Source organism: Neofelis nebulosa, chromosome 2 (genome assembly GCF_028018385.1).
Source record: "Neofelis nebulosa isolate mNeoNeb1 chromosome 2, mNeoNeb1.pri, whole genome shotgun sequence".
Lineage (NCBI taxonomy): Eukaryota > Metazoa > Chordata > Mammalia > Carnivora > Felidae > Neofelis > Neofelis nebulosa.
In genome coordinates this window covers 179,245,229-179,266,666 of record NC_080783.1, presented here as the reverse complement: position 1 = coordinate 179,266,666, position 21,438 = coordinate 179,245,229, and the positions used below count along the sequence as shown (strand labels likewise).

Here is a 21,438-nt window from a genome sequence, read left to right as displayed (position 1 = left end):
CACTGCCCACAAAACCTTCCAAGCCAGAAACTGGAAACCCCCAGAATAGGTAGTCTGTCATCAAGTCCTGCCTCTTCCAGGCATAACTGTTGGACAGGCACGGCTCTAGCTGCTTCTGTGTGTGTGAACTGAGTATGTGTCTGTATGTTGGGGGTGTGGTAGGCATCAAATTGTCTGTGAGTAGGAATTGATAGATCTGCCTCCATCCATCCATCCATCCATCCATCCATCCATCCATCCATCCATCCATCCAATCGTTCTTTCAACAGTCTACCTCATGCCTGGTCATCAGCAGTTCTGCCATGTGGATCTCAGGACAAACAAAGGACATGACGTCTAAAGGGGAGCCCAGGCATGCAGGGAGGCAGGCTTGTGGTATTTGAGAAAGACCTATGAGAGGACCTCCTCATGTTGTGTGAGGACTTCTGGAGAGCCAAAGTCCACTGACTATGGCATCAGACTGGGGGTAGTGCCAGCCAGGAAGGGTTCCCTGATGCCCCATATTGGGTAAGAGGCCCCCCTCTGTACTTTTCTCTCAAGATCACCACAAGAGACGTCACTATGTTATGGGTATGATCCTCCAGGCAGGACCAGGTTGAAGTCATCTTTGACTGAGTCAACCTCAGTCATCCCCAGAATCCAACACACAGATACACGAGTTGCTTTTAAAAGTCCTCACCAGGGGCGCCTGGGTGGCTCAGTCAGTTAAGGGTCCTACTTCAGCTCAGGTCATGATCTTGCAGTCTGTGAGTTCGAGCCCCATGTTGAGCTCTGTGCGGTCAGCTCAGAGCCTGGACCCTGCTTCGAATTCTGTGTCCGCCCCCCCTCTTTGCACTTCCCTGCTTGCATTCTGTCTCTCTCAAAAATAAATAAACATTAAAAAAAAAAAAAAAGTCCTCACCAAAGTCAGAAAGTCTTCCTTTCTGCCCCAGTGGAACATTTCTTGTGTCTTGCTCTGCCCCACCAGGCCACCAGAGGTCAGTCAGGCCCAGGTGCCTGGGGCTCTGAGCTGTTCTCCCAACAGAGCTCTCAGCCCAGGCCAGCCCAGGCCAGCCCAGGAGAAGAAGGTCTGGCAGCTCCGTATCCATGGTGATCGCATGTCCTTTCCCAAGTCCCAGTCTGTCCTGAGGGATACTCAAGGTGGGGGTGGGCGGGGCACAGAGGCTACCATTCCTCTCCCCCTCTCAGGCCTCCACTCCTGCCCAGGCCTGGCTACAGGACACCGGCACTGCTCACCTGTAGATCTTGCGGTAGGAGAGGTCACACCAGTAGATGCGATTGGTGGCAACTTCCACATCCAGTGCCACGACATTCTTGAGCATGGGGATGAGGCGTGAGTAGTCCCGCTTCACCAGATCGATCCTCCGCACTTCATGCCGGTTAGTGAAGATCAGGGACGGGCTTCTGCCGGCTGCCGTGCAGGAAGGTTGAGAGAAACGGTCAGTGCAAAAGGCAGGGAACTGCCACTCGATGGCTTGGGTGAGGCCTAATTTTCCTATAAAACGGGGCGAGGGGTGCAATTCCTACCTCACAGCTCAGAGGAGCAGATGAAATATAGGTATGAAGAGCATAGGTACAAAGTACCATGTATAACAGAAGGATTTTCCTTCTCTTTATTAGACACAACCCCCCCCCCCCCAATCTTCTATGACTGCCCACTTCGTTAGGCTCACACTGAAGGCCTTCTGTGGTGCGACCCCAAGCTCCCCTTCCAGCCTCATCAATCACCCCCTAACACGCCTCGATTCCAGCCACCAGACCACCCGTCATTACCGAGCCATGGCAGAGTTTGGCCACCTCGGGCCTTTGCTAAAGTGGTCCCCTCTACCTAGCACGTGTTGCTCCCCAACTCCCCTGTGTAGGGCCCCACTGCAATAGTTCAAGGGGCAACATGAGCATTAAGTGTTCTAGAAAGAAGACTGAGGCTACAGTGTGAGGACAGACGTCAGAACTAGGGGGAGAGTTGGAAGAGGTGAGACTCGGGGAGGTCATCGTGAGTCTTCAGTTTAGGCACAGTGTGTGTGGGGACGTGGCAAGAGATGAAGCTTCAGCGGTTGCCGGGGGCCAGATTTCGAAGAGTCCCGTGAGCTGGGTGTAGAGTTTGTACTTTATTCTGAGCCGGAGTGTTATGGCACAGATCATATACGTGCAACAGAGACAACACATGACAGCCCGTGCACACACAAAACCCACTTTTAGATTTAGGATTATATTTTAGGAAGCTCGCTAGTGACCCAGACATTACTGGCTACTCAGTGTGAGGACCGCTGTGCCACAGGCCTGTTAGGACTAGCACCGAACTCTGGCTGCCACTTCTCCAGCCTGTTTTTAGATGTATCCGGCCACTCTCAGGTACCAGCACTGTCTGAGCGGCAACACGTGTCCCTGGAGTTGCCTGGGCCTTCTGTGTTTCAGCTGACACTTCTGCAGGCCACCCAGTCCCTGTCACTGTGCATCTTTGCCAAGCTGATATGTTCCCTGGGGGCAGGGCAGGACTGGCACGGAGGCACGTGGGGCCTGGGCCCGTGACCCATGTGTGGATGGAGCAGGGTGGGAGTGAGAGGGAGGGTGCGGTACTGAAAGAGAGCGCAGAAAAACAGGACTCCAGGTGCAGGAAGGAGAAAGAAGGAAAGCCAACCTCAAGGACCTGCCATCGACTGTGCGATTTTCCTCATCCCAAAACGAGAGCAGGGACACTATGCTGCGGAAGGCAGGAGCGGGCTTACGAGGTTATCTTGCGGCAATTTTTACTGAGAGCTGCGTCCGTGACAGGAATCCAGTGTGCTGATGATCTGAGTTTTGTGTGACTGCACTTGAGATGCTCATTTCCGGGGGTCTGTGATTACGCGGCAGTTGGGTGGCGTTGCCACTGCACGTATACAATTCAGGGTGTGGGTTACGTGCATCCCACGTGGGGTGAGAACAGGCCGCACGTTACGTGTGATGTGATGTGCGTGTTGCATACTGTGCAGTTGGGGTGGTATGTTTTTGGGTTTGCTGGCTCCAGGTCCATTACTGTGGCTGCTGTGCTGTTACAGTCTCTACACCGTGCATCGTATTAGTGCATCTGAACTCCAGACTCCTGTGTCCAACTGTCTCCTCACAACCTCTGCTTAGATGTCTAAGCAGTTTTCTTACACTTAACATGCTGAAATCAGTCTAATATTCCCCCGAACCTGCTTCTCTCACCGTCTTTCCCAGCTCTGTAAATAGCAGTCCTGTTTTCCCAGTTGTTTGGCCAAAAACCTCAGCGTCATCTTTGACTCTTTTTTTCTCTCACGTCCCACATTCGATTGGTAAGTCCTGTCGTTCCAAAGAAACCCGGACCTTCAAAGTATGTCCAGTCTGTCTGCTTCTCGTTATTTGCACTGCAACATCCTGGTCCAAGCCACGCTCACCTCTCTTCTGGGCTATGGCAAAACCCACTTACATGGTTTCCCTGCTTCTTCCCTTGCCCCTACAGTGTCCTCCTAGCACGGCAGCCAGAGGAAGCCTGTGAAAGTGTAAGGCACACCATGTCCCTCCTTGACTCAAACCCCTCAAAAGCTTCCCCCAGACTTGGACTGAAATCAAGAGCAGCCCTTACAACGGTCTAGAAGGCCTTTGTGATGTGCCCCGAGTCACCTCTCCAAATTTATCCCCTATGCTCCCTGCTCTACCTGCACTGGCTTCCATGCTGTTATTTGAACACACCAGGTGTGCTCCTGAATTAGGGCCTTTGCGCTTTCTGTTCCTTCAGCCTGAAATGCAGTTCCTGCAGATACATGCATGGCTCCTTCCTTCACCTGCTCCAGGTCTTGACTCAAATGTCACCTCCTCATGAAGCAGAGGGCGTCCCTGACCACTCTACCTGAAACTGTAACCCACTGCCCTCCTGGGCCTCCCTCCCCCCTTCCCCACTTCGTATTTCTCTTTCACTGGTAGCCCCATCTGTCACGCACTGTATTTACTTATCAGATTTCTTGTCCGTCTCACTCACTAGGATGTAAGTCCCATGAGGGCAGACAGGGATCTGTGTCTGTTTTGCTTCCTGCCAAATCCCCAATGCCTACAAGAATGTTAGGTGTTCACTATAAAGAATGGAATAGGATGGATTCAGCTGGCTGAGCTGACCCACGGGTAGCTCTGCCCAGGTCATGCGCTTTGTGTGGACTACCCGTGTTGTGTGTGTAGTCTGCATGGTCCAGCTTGGGTCTATACGTCGTGAGTGGTGCATGTGCAGTCTCTGTGGGCTACACTGGGTGGCTCTGTGCGGGGTCTGTGTGGGTGTTAGTGTGGAATGCGTTGTGTGGATGACGTATACTTACAGTCTGAGCACTGTGTGTCACCTGCTTTCTGTGTGTGTATATGCACATGTGTACCCATCTGCTCCTCACAAATGTGCAAGCACGTTGCTTTCTGTATCCTCGCAGAGCTGCCCCCTTGTCCCCCACCTTAGGGTGCCCATACCGACGGCCTTGCAGTTCTTGGTCAGCGTGTCCATCTCGTAACCCGGGTGGCACTCGCACTTAAAGTAGCCTTTGTAATTGACACAGATCTGGCTGCAGGCGTCCGGATCCTTACACTCGTCGATGTCTGTGGGGAGGAGCCCAGGTCAGAACTGGCAGGAGGATCTGCCTCCGCTTGGTGGGGGGGGGGGGGGGGGGGAGGTGACAGGAGGGTCTCACCGCCACAGGTCTTCTGGTCCAGGAGCTGGTAGCCTGCTGGGCACGTGCACTCAAAGCCAATCTTGAGGTCAGTGCAGATGTGGGAGCAGCCGCCATTGTTGTGCAGACACTCATTCAGCCCTGGGGAAGGGACACAGGCTCCTGAGGGTCCAGGAGCCCAGGCTAGGGTGGGGGCAGGACAGGGGTAGGGCCTAGAGCTGAAGCAGAGACTCAGGGCAGCGGGACTCCCACAGAACCAGGATGCTCTCCAACCTCACTGAGCCTCAGTCTCAAGAACCGGGTGACTAGGGAAGAGAAGGCTCAGAGAGGGGGCAGGTCCTTGGTCAAGGCCAGACACAAAGACAGGGACAAAGTGGAAGCAGAACACAGGTCCTTTGCCTCCCAGACCAGAGCTCTGTCTACCAGAGGCAGCTAGGCTGCCTGAGTTCTTTCCTTTCACAAACATGTTTCTTACAAATCCTTCTTCCTTGTGACCTCATCGTACATGGACCACATCCAACTCTCAAGATACCCCAAGAACCCCTTCTGAAATGCCCTTGCTTAAATATCTCCAGCCTCATGGAGCCCACTTTCCTCCTAGGTAGCTGGTTCCACCTGGAACAGACCATTATAAAGCTCCTCCTCACTGGACTGGCCTTCTTGAAGCTTCTGCTTCCACTCCAGCTCTACTGGGTGGGATTGGCCAGAGTCTGACGGCTCCCTCAGAATCTCCTTTAAAGTGCTAATTTGTGGGGGCGCCTGGTGGCTCAGTCGGTTAAGTGTCTGACTTAAGCTCAGGTCATGAACTCACGGTTTGTGAGTTCAAGCCCCAGGTTGGGCTCTGTGCTGACAGCTCAGAGCCTGGAGCCTGCTTTGGATTCTGTGTCTCCCTCTCTCTGTTCCTCCCCACTCTCACTTTGTGTGTGTGTCTCTCTCTCAATAAAGATTAAAAAAAATTTTAAGTGCTAATTTCTGGTGCCCTGCCATTCAAGCGCCTTCTTCTGGACACATTCCCTCTGTCCATGTCCCTCCCTGGACAGGGCCCAGTAGTCTGCCGTCCAGAGGGAGTCTGAACAACAAAGGCTGCCCCTACTGAGCTTGTGGTTATCTAAGACCCCAGGCTTTTTCTACATAGAGCTGCTGCTTGGTCAGTTCTCTCCCACCATGAAATACAATAGATTATTTCCACCTGCTCTCCTCTCAGCACCCGTCCCTCTTCCTACACTTAGCCACAGGCCTGGTCCCAGGAATACCAACTGCTACAAAGGGTGAAGGGATGCCAGGAGGTTACCTGGTCTCCTCGTCCTCCACCCCCTCATCCCCTCTGGCAGAATCCTAGAGGACGTCAAGGAGGCCAGGACCAAGGCTCACCATGTTCTCATAGCATCTTCTGAGCTTTGGAATCCCAGAAGGTGAATTCTGCAAGCCAAGAGAAGGTGCCATGCCACCCTTCTACCCACCAGGCTCGTGCACTGCCGCTCCAGCCAAGCCAAGCAGAGCTGAGCCCGCCATGGCCATGCACATGGCTGGTCTGAGCTGCCCACCCCAGGCCATGCATAGCTGTGGGTGCCCCCGCTCCAGCCTGAGCCATGCTTAGGGAATAGGGACCCCTTTACCCCTGGGCCTCCTCCTGTTTCCCGGGGACGTTGGTGGAACTGAAAGAACAAGATGACAGCAAGCCCATGACTGGAGGATCTCGGGGTGACTCAGCCAGGCCCAGCCCTGGGAAGGCCCAGCCCAGTGGGGTGGGTGGTACCATGGCAGCTTTGGGGTGGTCTGTGTGGGGATCCACCCCTGGGAATCTTCTGTCACTCCAAACCTTCCCTGCCCTCTCCCATACCGTATTATCCCCCCAGTGCTGTCCATCCATCTGCTCACTACTCACCCACTGCCTCATCCATGCCCCCACTTGCTGCCCCCCTCTCCCTCTCTAGGAAGCTCCAGGTAGCAGCAACTTAACAGCTGTATTTACGGAGCACTTGCCAGACTGGCATGTGTCGGATGGCCCGGAAAAGGGAAAGCTCAAAGTGGTTCAGGCTTCTATGAAAGAGGAAAGCACAGAGTCCTCCAGGGCCGAGGTGCCTGGGGGCAAGAGAACGGGTCGTGGGTCCGGACTCTGTGGCCCCTGCTCTGGAAAAGCCAGAGCCGAGGCGGAGGCTGAAGGGCATGTCTGGGCCTTCCCAATTCTATCTAGCCTGGAGGCGATTGATTCTGCTGGGGGCCTGCAGGGGAGGAGGGGTGGTGGTCCAGAGGCCTGAGCGGCATCTGAGGCCCAGCAGGGAAGGAAGGGGCAGTGTCACCTTCCCCAGCACGTGCGCCTACCTGCATGCTCACACGCACCAGCTCATGTGCAAAGGCACCGACAGGCCCATGGAATCCACAGACACATTCACACAGATGCGGGGACACACAGAGACACGAGATGCGGTTCCCTTGCCTCACTCAGAGGAGGAGCCACGGACACAGATACTGGGCTCTCACCAGCACAGAGACACAAATACATGCGTACACACTTCTCTCAGGTATGTCATGCAAAAGACCAGAAAGAAGAGATTTAGTAGGTTAGTGTCCCTGGTGAACTCCAAATCTGGGCGGGGTGGGGGGTTAGGCTCTGTTGCTCCCACTTCTCTATCCTCTTTTCCCTAGGCTTCTTCTTCTGGAACTCTACCCGGCAGGGCCCTTGGCGGAGGGGTGGGGGCAGGAGGGCCCGAGAGGAGAATCTGTCCTGCAAGCTTAGGTGGAGCCTGAGTGACCTTCACCCAACCACTCTTCCATTCAAAATCAAGTTTTAAATCTCAAAAAGGGGTGGAAATATGCCACTCCTGGGGAGTTCTAGAGAATGGAACCCCCCCTGAGTGCCCAGGATGGGAGGTGCTGGGTAGAAATGAGTCTGCCAGGAAGGGAGGGTCCGATCTAGGCTCTGTCCTCCCAGGAACTCTCTGTTCAAACCCCTGACCTTGGCAATAAACCCTCCTGGAGCCCACACTGGGTTTCCAGCATGTTCAGTGGGATGTTCACTTCACCTACAGCCCAGACCCTCCTGTTCTTTTTCGCCTGGAACACACCCTGACAGCTGTAGTTATTAGGACTGTTGCCTCATTCTGCCCCTCACTCACGCCCAGCCTGTTAAGTCTTGTCTCCCAGATTGTCTGAGCTCCTCCTCGGGGTCAGGTTGGTGCCACCTTCTGCTGATTGGTCTGCCTTATCCTCACCCCAGGCCTGGACTGAGCCAGGTGGCCCTGGGATCCACTTCAGTTGGCCACCTGCCTGCTGTCCCCTACCTCTCCCTCTGCAGGGGGCTGGCTGGGAGGCCTCAGAGGCCAGGGCCCTGGCTAAGTCAGGAGGGCAGAATTACTGAGGAAGAAAGTTTCAGAGTGAGCACATACTCAGAGGTCTGAACGCGGAAGGAGTGAGGAGGAGAGTCCGAGTTTGTGAGAGGAAGCATAATTGAGCATCCGGATTGGAAAGAAAAGGCAGTTCGATTTGTAGAGATGCAGAACGAGGCCCCAAAGGCAAAGAGCCCCGTCTGAGGCCACAGGACAGCCCACGAGTCCAGAGAGGGTGAGAACAGAACGTGTGCAGTATGGCAGGCACGGGCCTCCACCGGGATGCCAGGAGGGGGTGGGGGTGGGGGGTTAGTCCAGCATCCAGAAGTAGACAGGTACTGTACCACACTCTTTCAGAGGCTCATCCGACCAGTCCTGGCAGTCCCTTTGAGCATCACACACTTTCCCGCCGTCCACGCACTCGCCACTCTTACACTGAAATCTGCGGGGACCCTCACATGTTGACTCTGTCGGGCCGGACAAGAGAGTGGACAGGATCTGTAAGACCTTGGGCAGGGAGGGTTGGGCTGGGCCAGGTCCCTGGGAGGTGAGCAGAGCTCCAGCCCCAGTCCTCCTCGTCTCTACAGGGCCCAGGACAGACAGTTGAATACAGGGCTGGTGGGAGCTCTGTTTATAGAAGTACAGGACCCCAGGGATAATCAGGACGCCTAAGCGTCATCTAGTTGGGCAGGGCCAGAAGGTGGCAGTGTCTGCACCTGATCTGGCAGTGCTGGGGCCCTGAGAGGGAAAAATGGGAGCCCTGTGGAGATCCTGGGGGCTAGACTGACCATCTGAAGGAGACCTGTGCCCTAGAGACCCTGCATCAGGGAGGCTGCCTCACTGCCCAACCCTTTATCCATTTCCCCAGATGACCCAGGGTCAGGGTCCCAGAGAGTCATCTGAGAATTAAGGAGGCTCCCAGCAGGGGACTGAGCTTCTTCTCACTCTGGGAAGGAAGCCACTTGGAGGCTCGGGTGTGGACAAATGGTGGGGGCTGGACTTCCTGCAGTGTCTTTTCACATCCCCCTAGGCATCTTACAGCTTTTTGCCAAGTCCTTTAAAATCTGGTTCTGGGGCCAGTAGGCCTCCAGGGAGTAAATCTGGGTAATTTAGGGGCAAGGGATGCTCCAAGGGAAGACACAGCTCAGGGACCGAGGGGAGATCTCTCCAAACTCTGCTCTCTCTGGAGCCTGGGAATGCTCAGGCCTCTTCTTCGAGGAGGATGTTCCCCTTTGCCTCCAACTCCACGCACCCTGCAAGCAGCCAGCTTCATCACTCCCGTCCAGACAGTCCTGTTCCTGGTTGCAGCGCTTGATTGTAGGGACACACGTCCCATCCCCACACTGGAACTCATCCCCACGGCAGGTCCCCAGTGCTGCCAGGAGAGGGCAAGGAAGGAGCGTCAGGGCCAACATGGTGTTGGAAAAGCTCTCCTCCCCCAGCCCCAGCCCCCATCCACCCCTGGCAAGAACAGAACCGGTGGCTGAGCTTGGGAGTCCTGACAGGACACCTGGCCAAGGCACTTCCAGTATACAGATGGGGAGACTGAAGCTCAGAGAGGGGGAAGGCCTCACCCAGGATCACACAGCACTCTGGCTGGCAGAGCCAGTCTAAAACTCAGGTCTCCTGTTTTCCCATCCACTGCCTCTCCCCAGGGCCACCCATCTACAGCCAACACGTGGCCTTTTTTTTGAGTGTTGGTGTTCATTGGTTAATGACTTCATCCCTTCAGCAAACCCTTCCTGAGTGCCCACTGCATGCGGGGCACTATGTGGGGTGTGGGGAACCCAGAGGCTACTGAGAGGCTCTCCATCCTCTAGGAGCTCAAGGGTGCTGAGGGTGGGTGGGGGCTGAGGAATGCACAGACGACATCACAGAGTCGGCCACGCTGTAGGATAGGGTGGTTCAGGGTAGCCCAGGGGGAAAGACCTAGCCCAGCTGGGAGGATTGAGGCCTTGAAGGACAAGCAAGCCCAGCAGGTAAGGAGGGTTGGGGGAGCTCCTGAGTGTATCAAGGTCTCGGGCATTGGGGCCAGCGGTCAGGGAAGGGCAGGGGTGGGAGGCATGACAGGGAGGGCAAGACCAGAGAAGACCCTTGGCCTGTGGGGTTAGACCTGAGCCGCGCAGCTTTAGAGCCTTGGGGACCTCAAACAAGACTCCACCTTCCCAAGCCCACGCCCCACCGTAACCCAGGTAACCCGGGCGGGCGGGGCAGGCGCCCCGGAGGCCCGCACTTCTGGCCGGCCGGAAGGGGGCGGCGGGGCCGCGCAGTACGGGGGGGCGGGGGCTTACGGCAGTCGGCCTCGTCCGACTTGTCCTTGCAGTCGCGGTCGCCGTCGCAGCGCCAGCCCAGGTGCACGCACTCGCCGCTGCGGCAGGCGAACTGGGCAGCCGCGGCGCAGGAGGCGGGCGCGGCGGTGGCCCCGGGGCCCGCACGGCCGCACAGCTCGGCCGCCTCGTCCGAGCGGTCCTCGCAGTCGAACTGACGGTCGCAGACCCAGCGCTCGGGGATGCAGGCGCCGCCACCGCCGCCGCCACCGCCGCCGCCACCGCCCCCGCAGCGGAACTCGCGGGGCCCGCAGGCCGGGTCGGCGCAGCCGCGCTCGTCGCTGCCGTCGCCGCAGTCGTCGTCGCCGTCGCACACGAACACGGCGGCCAGGCAGGAGCGGTTGCTGCACTGGAACTCGTGCGGGGCGCACACTGCGCGGGACAGAGAGCCGGGTCGGCCCGGCGCCCCGGCCCCTCCGGCCCCGCTGCAGGGGCCCTGACCCTCGCCCACCGGCCGCATGCGCTCTGCGGGGCCCGACGGTGGACGTGCTGTCAGGGACTGCACAGGGGCTTCCAATCCGGGGCCATGCAGGGGGGTCTTGGGCAGCACGCTTGCCCTCCCTTGAGCCTCCGTAGCCTCACTGGGAGCGAGAATTCCCGTCCCGCCTCCAGCATGGCGGTGGGGCTAGGAGCGCTTCCGCGGCAGGGCACTGCCTGTCTTGAAGGGCCTTGTGATGTTCCTAGGAAATACCTAACGTGACACTGACCTTTCCCAGGTAACGAGGTCTGGAGCTGTTTCCTAACAGCACAGCTCCAGGCCCCTTCCCCCCCACCCCCCTCCCTGGCCCGCACTATCCCAGTTAAGTCCCCTGGCCTGGCATCCAAGGTCACTGGCACGGAACCACTGCTCTACCCCAACACCTCACTCCTGCACACACCGTGGCTTCAGCCATACTAGACTATCTGCCCACCTGCTCACCTCCAGGTCTTTGCCCAAGCTGTTCCATCTGCTGGGTGCTCACCTCTTGCCCACCACCGTCTCAGTTTCACAATGAGGAGTTCTCATCGTTCAAGGGCCCCAGTTCCACCTCTTTCACAACACACTTTGGCTCTCCTACTTGGGAAGCCTCCCTCCACCTCTGCTTTCCTTTCGCGCGCCCTTCACAGCATGCTCAAGTGTCTGGGCCTGATGACCTTCTCTGTCTCCCTTGTGACAACCGCATGGACAGGTTCTGAGACTGACCCAGCTTCATCCTGAGGGCCTGGCACAGAGCTCCGGGCAGTGCACGGTGTGGAGCGGATGGATGCTGGACCAGCCCAGGTGTGAGGGGTAACTAAGGGATGTGCAGTAGTTAAGGGCATAGGTCACTGGCCCTGCCTGGGGCCCTGGGCTTCCTCTCTCTGGTGAACTGCTCGGTTCAGAGCCTGGGAGGGCCTTGGAGACCACCAGCCCAACCACTAGTTTACCGATGGGGAAACTGAGGCCCAGAGAGGAGCAACTTGCCCAGGGTCGCACAGAACCAGAACTCAGGTTTGGGGCTCTTCTCTCCTACTCTGACCCCTCTCAGCTTTCTGGTTTTCTCCTCTTTTCCTGGAGTGTAAGCTGTTTTCCGAGCAGCGACCTCTTCACCTTTGCCTACTTCATTCCTTACACAGAGGCCATGAAAAGGCGTGGGGACCCAGGTGGGACATGAATGCAGTGGCTATGGCCTTGGGTAATGTGGTGGTGGCAGCAGCACCAGATCTCTCCACATGGGGGCGCCAAGAGTCTGTTTTAATTTTCTGATAGAAAAACGTCATTTTTCATTGTTATTGGACATAAAATAGAATGATGTCTTCAGTTTCACAATGTAGGCAGCTCCTCATGTGTTGCTGATGGCTCTATCAAGTTTCTGACAGTTGCTTTTTTCCCCCCTTCTGGGCTTTTGGGATGTTGGGGCACTGGTGGGAAAAGCACACATTACCTTGTGGTGTCTGCCCCTCAAGATTACTCAGATGCCTAGATTAGCTCCCTTCTTTCCTGCCAGACTCAGCTTGCACATGTCTGGGGGGGAAGGACTCACTAAGTTTAGCGTTCTGGGAAGATGTGCTTCTTTATACTGAGTTCTCCCTGAGGTTCAAAGCTGACAGCAATATCGAGAGCCATATTCTCAGATCTGCATCCAGAGACCCCACTCCCAGCACTCACAAATGGAAGCAGCTCTGAGGGAGGAGAGAAGGAGAATTCTTCCTCTGCCCAGGTGGTTGGGAGCTATAGCAGAGACACTCAGTGAGACCTTCTAACCCCTCCCCCCACCCCCCCATCTCCCTCCCAAGATGTGCCCTAGTTAGAGATATTCCCACCCTGTGCAATAGGGGCTGATGGCCCTTAGAGCTGGGGAAACATCTGATTATGGGTGGGTAAGGAGGGAAGTGGATTTTCATTGGCCAGCGAAGCTCCGCAAAATCATCACAGCTGAAGAAACAGGCCAATGCCATCACCAGGGCTTTGAAACTGCTGGCCCCAGCCAGGATCTCCCCCCCCATACCCAGATGCTTCCTGCTTCAGACACCTCAGAACTCCAGACTTGGAATCTAGAATGCTGTGACTCAAAAGGCTCCAGAGAGCTGGCATTTCCTCTGGGCTAGGGAGGATGGAGAGGATGTAAATATAGAGGCTGGTGGAGGAAGTGGGGTAGGAGGCAGTGGTGGGTAAGTGCCTGGCAAAACCCCCCATAATACTGCAAACCACCCCTATCTCAGCCCAGCCTTGCAGCCTCGTTATCGACAGCCAGTCTGTCTCCCCTATTAATCATGAGCTCCCAGAGGGAGGAGCGTGTAGGATTCACCTCATCATCCTTTCAGAGCCTGGCTCCAGGCCTGGCACACAGGAGGTGTCCATCGAATAGAAACAAGCATAGCCCCACTGGCCCAGGACCTGCTGGCCTGCTCCCTGGGAAGGAGATAATCCTGTGTTTGAAGCTCAGTGATGTGGAACTACCCCAATGACCACTTCCATCTGTCCCTGCCGAGGCTGTTGGGGATGTCTTCCCTGCCCTGTGACATTCGAGCTCACCAGTCTGAGATTTCAGCATCAGATGTCCTTCACACTTCAGGAGTCTACCCCTCCCCCCGGCACCACCAGTGCCCTGGCCCAGGCGGCCACCATTACTTGCCACGTCCCGGCTCTGGCCCCCTGCCCTCGCTCGGAGGTTGGTGGAGACGGATGGAATGGATGAGCAGATGTCAGATATGGTAGAAGTACTCCTGGGCTTGGCTATCGAGAGCTGGATTTGAATGTCAGTTCCATCACTCAGCCTCGGGTGCTTTTCCTCACTTGTCTGAGCCTCAGTTTCCTCACCCGTAAAATGGGAATGATCATGGCTGCTCGTGAGGTGGTTGTGAGGATGAAAGCAGGAAATGTCTCTCCAGAGCGCCTGGCCATTACTAGTGTCCTGATCGTTACCCTTTGCTCTCCACCCACTGAGCCCCGGAGAGGAGGCCCCTCCCAGAAGTGGCTGCTGCTCTCCAGTGCTGCCTGACCCCCTTGTAGACCCCGCGACCTAACCCAACTCACAGGTGGCACAGCCGGCCTCGTCCGCTCCGCTCTCACAGTCCTTCTCCCCGTCGCAGCGCCACGAGGCGGGCACACACTTGTGGCTGGCAGGTCCACAGCTCAGCTTCTCTGTGGGACACACCTGTTTGGCTGTGGAGACAGACACAAGGGCATGGCTTAGGCAAGGGGGACACAGGGCATGGCGCCAACCAGTCCTACTGCCTGACTCCGGCCACCTGGCCTGAGCCCCTGGGAATCCATCAGGGCCCTCCTGCCCAAGGTCCCGGTTTCTTCATCTGAGAAGCAGCCACTGTCTGCCCCTGAGACCCTCTGAATCCTACATCCGATCCCACCACTCCCTGTCTAACGCCCTTTCGCGGGCCCCTGGCCCCTGGCACTCAAGCCTCCCTGACTGCCTCACCAGCCCCACCTCCCTCCCTCCAAACCTCCCCTTTCAGCTCCAGCAACGCAAAGCTGCACGCTTCTCTGTCATCTCCCCTCTGTGTGCCCTGGGGTGAAATATACTCCAATTTAGCCTCGGTTTGGCTTCCAGATCAGTGACTCGGCGATCTGAACCTGTGGATTTGGAGGGCTCACCAAAGCCCCAAGAGCTCCCTCGGTGCAGCCCACCCCCTCCTGGCTGCTCTCCCAGCAGTGGTGCCGAGCCCGCTGTTGCGAGCAGTGCTGTGCGGCAGGGCCCAGCGGGACCACACAGCTATAATTACTGCAGCCGCAATCAGAGGCTGACTCAATCAGGGGCCTGAAGCCCCAGGGTTGATTCTCAATTTGGAAGAAAGAATGAGAACCCTGATCAGGGCTGGGGACGGCTCTCATCCTGAGCGTCCCAGGATGAGCCACGTGACAGACCCAGCTGTGGTAGATGCATTTCGGACCTCCGTGGCTGGCTCCCTACTACCTTCCAGGGTGTAAACTCAGTCGTCTCTAGGATGTGCCAGGCACCGAGCTAGGCACTCATTTCATCTTCACAAAAACCCAGCAGGGCGAGGATTATGTCGAAGCCTCCAGCTCGGAGGTCGAGTGCATGGGCTCCGGAACCTGGCGTGTTGGGCATGGATTCAGTCACTCACTGGCTATGTGACCTTGGTCAACAGTCCTCACCTCGGTGCCAATAGATTGGGGAGGATACTATTCCCTGGCCCAGAGGATTGTTATGACTCCCAAGTTAATGTCTGTAAGGCACTTAGAAGCACGCTCGGCCCAGTGCTCACTTATGATTATGCACTCTCCTCCAAATGAACAGAGGAGCACTTGTCTCTTCACTCAGCGAGTATCTATTGGGTACTGCTGTGTACCAGACATGGTGGTAAGCCCTGGGTGCTAGTCACACAGCTGGTAAGAACTGAGCGGGGACTCAAAGTCAGCTGTGTCCGATGCCGGGCACTTGGCACAGTCCACTGCACCTGCAGGCAGAGGTCACTCTTGCCTCCCCCTTCAACTTCGCTCTCTCATCCCTGACCAGGTCCTCTTTCTCTGCTTCCATAGCAGGGAGGAAATGGCACAAGAGATGGAGAAAAGGGCGGATAAGATGGGAGAGGGGGCAGCTCTTTGAGGAAGGGCCCCCAGACACTACTATACCAAGGGACAGGAGTACCTTGGACCCCAGAGTTATCCCTAGGAATAGATGTCATGAAATACGAGGCACCCTGCTGGGAACACAGGATTCACAGGATTCATTTTATGGAAATTCCACTTCCCAAATAACTGTTGCATAGAGCCCTAGAGAGCGCTGACACTCAGATCTTCTACAAAGACTGCCTTGCAGGGCGCCTGGCTGGCTCAGTCAGTTAAGCGCCCAACTTCGGCTCAAGTCATGATCTCTCCGTCCATGGGTTCTCGCGTCGGGCTCTGACAGCTCAGAGCCTGGGGCCTGCTTCGGATTCTGTGTCTCCCTCTCTCTCTGCCCCTCCGCCACTCCTTCTCTGTCTCTGTCTCTCTCTCTCTCTCAGAAATAAATAAACATTAAAAAAAAAAAAAGACATTCTGCAAAGGCTGCCTTGGGGCACGGTGTAGGGTGGTGAAGGAGGTCTGGCAGCTGGGAGGTGGGGCCCTTCCGGAGCACCTCTATTACCCCTGCACTGTAGGACCCCAGTACGCACAAGAGGGAGCTGAAGCCGACCAGTGTTTCCCAGATTCCTGACTGTAGGGTGGGGTGTGGGGGCTGTGGGAAAAGCAGGTTCCTGGGCCTGGCTCAACTTAGGCTGAATCCAGACTTTGAGGGCAGAGCCCAGGAATCTGCGTTTCAGTAACGCTCTTCAACCCCTGGTGATTCCCATGCACCCCATTTGAGAACCACTGGGTTAACATTCTGCAAGTCTAAAAGATATAGGATATGTTATCCGTTTTAAATTCACTCCTATGAAAGCGATAGAAGCATTCTGTATGCGTGCAAGCTCCCGAGAGAGCAATGAGACAGAGGGACGAGGTGACCGTTTACCCCTGAGCCAGGCCTCAGGAAACAGAACTTCACATGGAGCTGGAAGGAAGCCATATTTACTGAGCACCCATGGTGTGCCAGGCTACTTCATTTTTTCATTTCACCCTCACCCTCCCAGATGAGCAGACCCTGCAGGATAGAGGTGCCAGCTCCAAGGGTGCCATTCACAAAGATCTTCATAGCAGCACCCCTGGGGTAGAGCAGGGCAGCAGGCCTTCAGGTAAGCACTCCATTCTGCAGATGAGGAAACGGGCTCAGAGAGACCAAAGAACTGGCACAAAGATGCACAGCAGGTGAGAGGCAGAGGCAGAGAGGCTTCTGACTGAAGCCTGCCCTTTCCATCAAAGCCTGCACGCCCCCGTGGATGGAAAGGTAGACTGAACCAGCCCCAAACTCTACACCCAAAAGCCCCGGTGACTGAAATGGCCCTTGACCGTCCTCCCTACCTCTCGGGGCCTGGTTCTGCATAGCCCGGTGCAGCAGGCAGCCGCTTGAACTTTTAATGAATATTTATATAGTTAATTGCATAACCTTTCAGCAAGGACAATGATTAAACAATCCGTCTGCTTCCTTTCTTTATAATTAATAAGACATTTGCTGTGTCCTTAAATAGACAGCTCTAATTATAGGCTCCGGAAGATTCAGCAGTGCCTGACACCAGCCCTCGTACCCTCAAAGAGGGTACCGTCCTGGAATGCTAGGACCCAAGAGGTCACATCGAGGAACACCCACTATAGTGACAGCAGTCAGAGACCCAGCGAAGGGAGGGACCTGCCTAGGCTACTGAATATCAGGTATTCCAACCACCTCTCTCTCCTAGAACCTCACCGTCTCTGTTGTAATGCAGCTCTTCCCCGAAGCTAGCAGGCGAACCTCGCTTTCCAGGCTCCTGGGTCAGGCCTCCTCACTGCCTAGCCCCCGGAGGCTGGTTCGGGCTGGCGTACAATATCCCATTATGAGGCGAGTGCTCTTACCACCTCCATTTTACAGACGAGGAGAGCAGAGCCCGGAGAGGGTACGTCGTTGGCTCAGAGTCTTGTGGAGAGAGGCAGAGATGGACTTTGAGCCCAGGTCTCTTACCTCCAGACACACTGCTTAACTTACTGCACTTAACCACTGCCCGTGAGAAAAGCAGACCCCATTGGTCCCCACCAGCACCTCTGGGCTGGAGAGGGATCACCAGAGGAAGGAGGCTCCCTGGGCCTTTCCTCAGGTGGGGACCGCAACATGGCCACCTATTGTCCACTTTCGGGATAACTGAAGCCAGAGTTCCCCCCCACCCCACCCCAGGCAGCACAGTGCAGGACAAGGAGCATGAATGTGTTTTGGAGTCGTGCACACCTAGGTCCAAAACCATCTATTAACATGAAGCAGGCCAGCAAGTCACTTAACCTCTCTGTACCAAGGTTCGACCTGAAAATAGGGTAACATAATCCCCTAGAGTTGGTAGATGGTTTAAATGAGGAAACATGGAAATCTCTACACTCAGAGCCTGGAACAAACTCAGAAACCAGTTGCCCCTGTTTAATGAAAGGCAAACGCACGGTGCTGGGAGGGCCCCGGTCTCGTTCCTGGGGGTGCACATCATCAGAGTCCACGTGGCCCACCACGATGACGCGCTCTACCCAAACGCCTCTCTCTGAGAAAGATGCCCCGAGGAATGCCTTGGCTTGCTGTCAAGCGTCCCAGAGGTTCTGAGAGGCAGGAGGAAGAACCCCACCATCTCTCAGATACCAGGAATCCTCCAAAGCCGGCAAGGGCGTGAAATTGCATGCTGGAGTGGCTGTAGGCATTATCAATTCCCAGAGAATCCTGCCCCAGAAATCCAATCCATTTTAATTTATGAGTTCACAAATTAATAAAAAGAGAAATGTCTGTCGAATAAAAGAATGAAGGTGTTTGATGGCCGCTTAGTGAGCGAGACGTCTGTGGTGTCAGGTCATGTGAGGCTTAGGGGCAGATGACCTCCAGATGGGGATGGGCAGCTTTAGGAGGGCCAGGGACTAAGGGGGTGGAGGTGGTCACACCCAGCTCCTTCCCATGGGCTCAAGTGAAGTCCTTCTAGCTGGTCAGCCTCTAACTGGCTAGGTGATCTCCAAAAACCTCCAGGCCTCCACTTACGGATCTATGGTAGGAAAGTATACTTGGTTCATCAGTAAGGTCCCCCTTCCAGTGGAAAGGTTCTAAGACGATGAACAAAATCCCATTTTCAGTGATCAGTACCCAAAGCTGCAACTCACTCACCTTGGACCAACCTCCCCACCCCTACCCTGTACCCCTCCCATCATGTGCCTGGAGGTGGGTGAGAAGCTGTCTCCAATCAAGTGAGCCATAATTAGAGCTAAAATGCTACTTTCATTAGGCAAATGTCCCAGGCTTTCCTACTGTGGCTCTTGGCCGTATCTGATAGACACAAAACCCAGAACCAGAAGGAAGGAGAGCCAGGAGAAATCCCAGCCAGCTAAGGGCAGATGCCATAGTGGGGGAACACAAGAACATGGGGACCTGCTCCCAAATGCCTTTCCCTCTCTATGCAAACCTCCTACTTATTCTAAAATGTGAAATTGGTGTATGTGGGAGAGAGAGACTGGGATCAAGATGCAGTAGCTTTGCCACATTTTTTTCATTTCATCCGTGTAACCCCATAAGGCAGGTGCCATCACTCCATTTTACAGATGAGTAAACTGAGCCGTAGGGAGACTGGCCAACCTGCCTGAGGTCTCACAGGACCTGGACCCAAATATATCACACAACCAAACCCACTATACTTTACTATTGCCTGGAATCTTTCTTTGAGCTGGCATAGTCCTTAGGAACCTGGTAGGCTATAGAGGCGAACCTGGTAGGCTGTGGAGGTTGCTATGGCAACACCAGTTAAATGAGCAGTGGGTCAGCTATCAAGTTCCCCATTTGGTGGGGAGGCAGTGAGCAAGCCTGCTACCAGGTCCCGCTGCCCCCAGTTCTGCCTGTCCCTTGAAGTCCCACTCTGGCCCACCTCCTCCAGGCAGCCCTCCTTACCCACAGGCCTTGCCTGCCCCTGACCAATGTAACTTGGCACAAGAAGTGGGATCCTGGGCCTTGTGCCCCGGCTGGGACAAAGAAGGTGCTAGGAGTCCAGGAATCTTAGATCATGGTCTTTGGAATTATGAGATGTTAGAAACTGAGGCCCGAAGAGGGATGGGAAAGTGTGCAGGATCTCACAGCAAATTCACTGGGAGAGCCCAGAGGAGAGCTGGGGCTCCCAACTCCCAGGGTGCAGCCTTGAGTCCTGCTCCCACGGGCACTCCGTTAAGCCTGAGAGCCTGACGAGCCCACTCGTCTTCTATCACAGAAGGCCGACCAGCCACAAGCAACCTGTGCGTCCTGGAAGCAAAGCCCCCAACTTCTCTGGGCCTCTAGTTATTCAACTGTGGGTACAAAGCAGACCTGGGAGGCAGGAGGGGGGAGGCTGGAGAGCCCCTGCCAAGGGATAGGAAGGCAGCAACTGCTACAGAGAGAAAGCCAGAGGGAAACGTGGGGCAGGGCAGGGAGGAGAGGGAGGGCGAGAGGGAGGATGAGGAGAGGGGCAGGCAGAGGAGGGAGGCGGTCCAAGAGAGTAGGGGTGGAGAGGGCTCCGGAGATAGGGTAAGGGAGGATGAAAATGGACACTCACACAAGGAGGCAGAGACACAGGGAGAAGGGGGAGCCTAGCTCTCAGGCAGCAGGACAGACCCCAATAATATCGGTGATGAAGCTCCCCCCATCCCCCTGCTGCCTCCTTCGTCCATGGTGACTGCTGGAGTGGGTTGGGATGGCCCAACTGGCTGACTACAGTCCCCCTGCAAAGCCCCCTGTGGCCACAGCCCCTTCCCCACACACACACTCCCAGCCATATGCAACTCTGCCCCTTGTTAGCCAGGCAGCCTCCGGCAAGCGGCCAAACCCATCCTGGACTCAGTTTCCTTCTCTCTAAACGGGGATCCGAGACTGCGCTGAAGAGGAGAGTCACAGTGGGCGTGGCTAGGCTTTGTTCCTTCTGCAGCTCAGGAGGAAGCTCAGGACAAGCTCCAGAACAGGTTGGCCACGTGGGGAGTACGAAAAGGATAGGGCGGATGGCCTGGCCAGGGAAGGCAGAGGCAGCCGCGCAAGGAAACGAGGGAGCCTCCTATCTTGGGCCAGGGTTGCTCTTGCTCTCCCTTTCTCTCTCCCTTTCTCTCTCTCTCTCATGAGGAGACCGCTAGCTCTGTTGCTAAGAGACGAGGAAACTCAGTTATCACCAGCCACAGCCCTAGACAGGGACAGGACGCAGGCCTCCACTGTCCCCACCTCTGCATCTGGGGCAGATGTGACCCCTAAGGAGTGTGACTTGGGTGTTCACCAGCCCTACCCTCCTCCACGTGCTTCCCCCTCCCAACCTTTTGTCTCAGTTTTACTCTGCTGAGGCTCTGCCTCGGGACCCCTGGGTCCTTCCCCGCCCCCTTCTCATCTCCTTTTTAATTTAACAAATGTCACGGAATGACCTGCCGGGTGTGAGTTTGCTTTGAGGATTAGGGCCTGGAAAAGAAATCACGGAGAGACAAAGCCCTGAGTGTGGGAGGCGGGCCTGGCGCTTGGCTCTGGCCCTCTGCCTCACCCCTGGTTGCCCCTGCTGCCACCCAGCCTGCCATGGAGGCCAGGGCTCCTGGGTTCAGCCAGCTCAGGGCAGAAGAAAGAGCAGGGGCCTCAAAGTCCTGGCTGGGTAGTCTTGCACAAGTCTCTCAACCTCTCTGAGCCTCAGTGTCCTCTTTTGCAAAGGCTGCTGCGAGGAGAAGATGAATTAATGCACACTAAGCGCCTAGCACACAGTAAACATGTTATAGGCTCCTGCTGTTACCAGTACTGCTAGAATTATGATCAGAGCCCTCCAGAAAAATTGTGTGTGTGTGTGTGTGTGTGTGTGTGTGTGTGTGTGTGTGGCAGAGAGCCCCCGAGGATATGCTCTGGGTGCTTCTGGGCAGAAGGGCTGTTTCTAGCTCCTGATGCTCCAGGAGCAGGGCTCAACCTGCAAGAGGCCTGTGAGGAAGTTACCAGAAACTAGCACTGGATACACCTGGCTTTTTGCCAGGGGCCCTCCCAAGGGTGTGGCAGAAGGTCGGTGTGGAGTTGTGTCTGACAGATTGCCTCACTTGAACCTCCCAACCTCCCAGCAAGGAAGCTCTGATGAGGAAGCTGAGCCCCGCCCCCCTCCCCA

The 21,438-nt window shown here is 55.9% G+C and overlaps 1 protein-coding gene across 8 annotated transcripts in view; it reads right to left on the bottom strand.

Annotated features, from left to right (window-relative positions):
- LRP8 (LDL receptor related protein 8) overlaps window positions 1-21,438 on the bottom strand; it is an 80,434-nt gene that overhangs the window by 23,306 nt on the left and 35,690 nt on the right. For 2 of the 8 annotated variants that reach the window (XM_058717323.1, XM_058717326.1), the window contains exons 4-10: window positions 13,796-13,924; window positions 10,264-10,671; window positions 9,225-9,347; window positions 8,317-8,439; window positions 4,668-4,787; window positions 4,450-4,575; window positions 1,237-1,411 (exon numbers count right to left, since the gene is read on the bottom strand). In XM_058717323.1, the coding sequence (XP_058573306.1) occupies window positions 1,237-1,411; window positions 4,450-4,575; window positions 4,668-4,787; window positions 8,317-8,439; window positions 9,225-9,347; window positions 10,264-10,671; window positions 13,796-13,924 (1,204 nt within the window). Of the gene's footprint in view, window positions 1-1,236; window positions 1,412-4,449; window positions 4,576-4,667; window positions 4,788-6,262; window positions 6,302-8,316; window positions 8,440-9,224; window positions 9,348-10,263; window positions 10,672-13,795; window positions 13,925-21,438 lie in introns of all 8 variants that reach the window. The other 6 variants (XM_058717325.1, XM_058717327.1, XM_058717330.1 and 3 more) reach the window with 4 other exon arrangements.